We start from the raw sequence: 3,169 nt of genomic DNA, 5'->3' as shown, positions 1-3,169 counted from the left end.
GGGATTGGGTGTAAGCAGTCTGCCAGATATTAAACTCTGAATTGAACTCTGAATCTAACCACCACCCATTACTCCAGGTCTTAGACCCCACCTGAACCACTCTCTACAGAGTGGAGATCACTAGCTCATGTTGTCTCAGATGTAAGTGTCCAGGATGGAATAGGTGACCCATGTTTTTCATGTCCAATGTCAGCAGTGCTGGATCCAGGTGATGAACTGACTCTTTATTTGATGAACACCCTGATTATTCTCGCACGAAGGTGTTTGCTTTTCACGCTGTACACGATTGGGTTCAGCAGGGGCGGGACGAGCAGGTAGACATAGCCTAGGAGAATCTGAAGCAAGTGAGAAGAGCTATATCCGAATCTGTGTATCACAGACAAGCCGATTTCTGGTGTAAAGAAGAGCAGGACGGCGCAGAGGTGGGAGACGCAGGTGTTCAGGGCCCTGAGGCACTCCATGGGGGATGCGACGCTCAGCACTGTTTTGATGATCATCACATAAGAGAGAAAGATGAGCAAAAAATCCAACCCAACCGTTAAGAGTTTAACAGACAAGCCATAGATGCTGTTGACTGTGATGTCCGAACAAGCCATCTTCATGACCTCCTGATGCAGACAGTAGGAATGGGAGAGGACATTGGCTCGACAGTATCGGAACTGTTTCAGGAGAAAGGGGAGTGGGAATATTAGAGTCATCCATCTCAGCACAAACACCAGTCCCATTTTGGCTATTTTCGGTGGAGTTAAGATGGAAGCATATCTCAGTGGGTTACAGATCGCAACAAAACGGTCAAAGGCCATCAGCAACAGCATGGAGGATTCAGTTAATGAAAGTGAGTGGATGAAGAAGATCTGGGCAAAACAGGCATCGAGGCTGATCTCCCTAGAGTTAAACAAGTATATGCCCAGTATCGTTGGCATGGTGGCTATGGATAAGCCCAGGTCTGTGACGGCCAACATGAAAAGGAAAATGTACATGGGCTCATGGAGGCTTGGATCTGTTTTTATAATGAACAGAATGACTGAATTTCCAACTATTGAAATAACATACATTAAGCAGAAGGAGATAGAGATCCAGAGATAAACGTCTTCCTGTCCAGGTATCCCGGTGAGAAGGAACACTGCAAAGTTTAATTTGGTGTCATTGACAGATGGCATAATATACCAGGCTGGTCTGAGGAGTTTTGAGCTTTCCTTCCTGAAAAAAAAAAAGAACAGGAGACTAGATAATATTTAACGAGACATCTTTCTGCTCTCAGTGGAAGACTAGAGACTCCCAGGAACTGAAGAAAGATCAGCAAAAATATTGTCTTGGATTTTCACCACTGATAGGAAGATAGGCATTGCCAGACTGGATCAGACCTGTCATCCATATAGCTGAGTATCCAGGGGCCAGTTCCAGATGCTGCAGAGGATGGTCCAAGAAGCTCTGTAATAGGCAGCTATGAGATAACCTGCTCCCAGGGAATGTTTTCCCCTGACACCCACTAATTAGAGACATGTTTTGTGGTATAAGCAGGAAGGTTTAGAGCCCTTACAAGACTCTTTTAAAAACCCTCATTACTGTAATTGAATTTTCTGCTTAGCCATATTAACATCCCTTCCCTCTTTGAAACTTTCTAAGTTCTTGGACCCATTGATATCTTGTGGCTCTGAGTTCCACAGCCGACTTGAGCACTATGTGATTTTACAGTTGCGACCTTCCTAAAGACACCCTTTCTGGCCCTCCACTTCTGAGTGTGGCCGTATAGCAGGGTGGACACCCGCTCCTGCCCTGACGGGCTTGAAATCAGCCCTGGAAGAGGGCTGAGACTGCGAGAGGTCTGCTGCTAGGAAAGCAGCAAGCCTTGGCTGATTGGGGAAGTGGCCGCAGCTGGGCCACACCCCAATCAGGCCCCAGCTGGCCTGTATAAAAAGGCTGGGAGCCAGGAACTCAGAAGTCTCTCTCTGTGTTCAGAGAGAGATGGGCTTGGCTGCAGGGATCTAGAGACAGGGTACCTGAGTGGAACAGGGCTGGAGAAGGTAGAGGAGCTGGGGGGGGGGCTCCAGCCTGGAAAGCCCCAGGCTGCGGCCTAGCATTGGGCTAAACAGTACTGGGGGTTGCAGAGGGCAGCCCAGGGGTAGGCAAAGGCAGTAGGTCCAAACCCACCCTTGCCAGTGATGAGTAGGCTGATACTGCAGTCTGCCCCAGGGAGTGGGGCTAGACGATGACTGGCAGTAGCCTTATACTGAGGTGAGGTGGGGACAGTGAGTGGGGGTTCCCTGGGGAGGGGAGACCCTAAGACTGAGGGGTTACTGCTAGGGGGCAGCACCCCAGGTACAAGGGCACCGGGGTCCAGGGGGGACACGGGGGCCAGAGGACAGGCGGATCACCGGTCTGCAGAGGGCGCTCCACAGCTGAAACAAGCTAATTCCAGGAAGTCACCAGCAGGAGGCGCCGCAGGGGTGAGTCCGCTCTTCTACTGGCCCATTGTATCATATGTATCACATTGTAAACACATGGCAAGTGCATGGTGAAAACGGTCATTGTATTTGTCTGCCCTGCATAGAAGCTATTTATAAACATGTTTCATTGCCTCATTATATTCATTTTTTATTTCGTCCACTCCTGAGAGTCCAAATTATGTGTCACTGCCTCTTTCCAGCACATACGATAAATTCTCAGATCCAGGTTCTGAAATCACTCAATGGCGTCACTCCAGATTTACATGTGTCAGTTCAATCAGAACGGAGCTGTATTAACTTTCCCTTACCAAATGCTCCCAGTGATACACTGTGACCCCCAAGGATCCCTCCAAGAGAAGCTGAAGAGCTTTGCCTGGTCAGTGTTGACAAAATGTAGAGAGTTTGATCATCCTGCAGGCTTCTCTACCTCCTCACAGGACCTGCATCCTCTCCCCATGCAAGGGTCTATATATACCTGGCAAACACAGACAGTTACTTCCGCTTTGGAGGGTGGTGGAGGGGGGGTTGGCTTCACTCATGGGTGAATAGTGCAAACACTAGGTTTTCACTAATATCTAGTTGAGTGTGAAGTTACTTCAGCCATGCTTGTGTAAGATGTGATGGGCAAAAATTACATACAACCACTATTACATTCCCCTTTCCTGGATCTCAGCTCTACTCTTTGCTGAAACAAACCAGCAGTTCTGTTCTCACAGGACTTT

The 3,169-nt window shown here is 48.5% G+C and overlaps 1 protein-coding gene across 1 annotated transcript; it reads right to left on the bottom strand.

Annotated features, from left to right (window-relative positions):
• Positions 1–224: 224 nt before the first annotated feature.
• Positions 225–1,160, bottom strand: LOC135888084 (olfactory receptor 51G2-like). Its single transcript, XM_065415899.1, has one exon. The coding sequence runs from the start codon at positions 1,158–1,160 to the stop codon at positions 225–227; it is 936 nt and encodes a 311-aa protein (XP_065271971.1).
• Between the last annotated feature and the right edge of the window lie 2,009 nt (positions 1,161–3,169).

The sequence above is a fragment of the Emys orbicularis genome, chromosome 1 (genome assembly GCF_028017835.1).
Source record: "Emys orbicularis isolate rEmyOrb1 chromosome 1, rEmyOrb1.hap1, whole genome shotgun sequence".
Taxonomy (NCBI): Eukaryota; Metazoa; Chordata; order Testudines; family Emydidae; genus Emys; species Emys orbicularis.
Note: the sequence above shows the minus strand (reverse complement) of the source record. Positions and strands in the feature narration are given on the sequence as shown.

Coding starts and splice junctions, on each gene's coding strand:
- LOC135888084 (XM_065415899.1), bottom strand. CDS start 1,160: ATGCCATCTGTCAATGACACCAAATTAAACTTTGCAGTGTTCCTTCTC.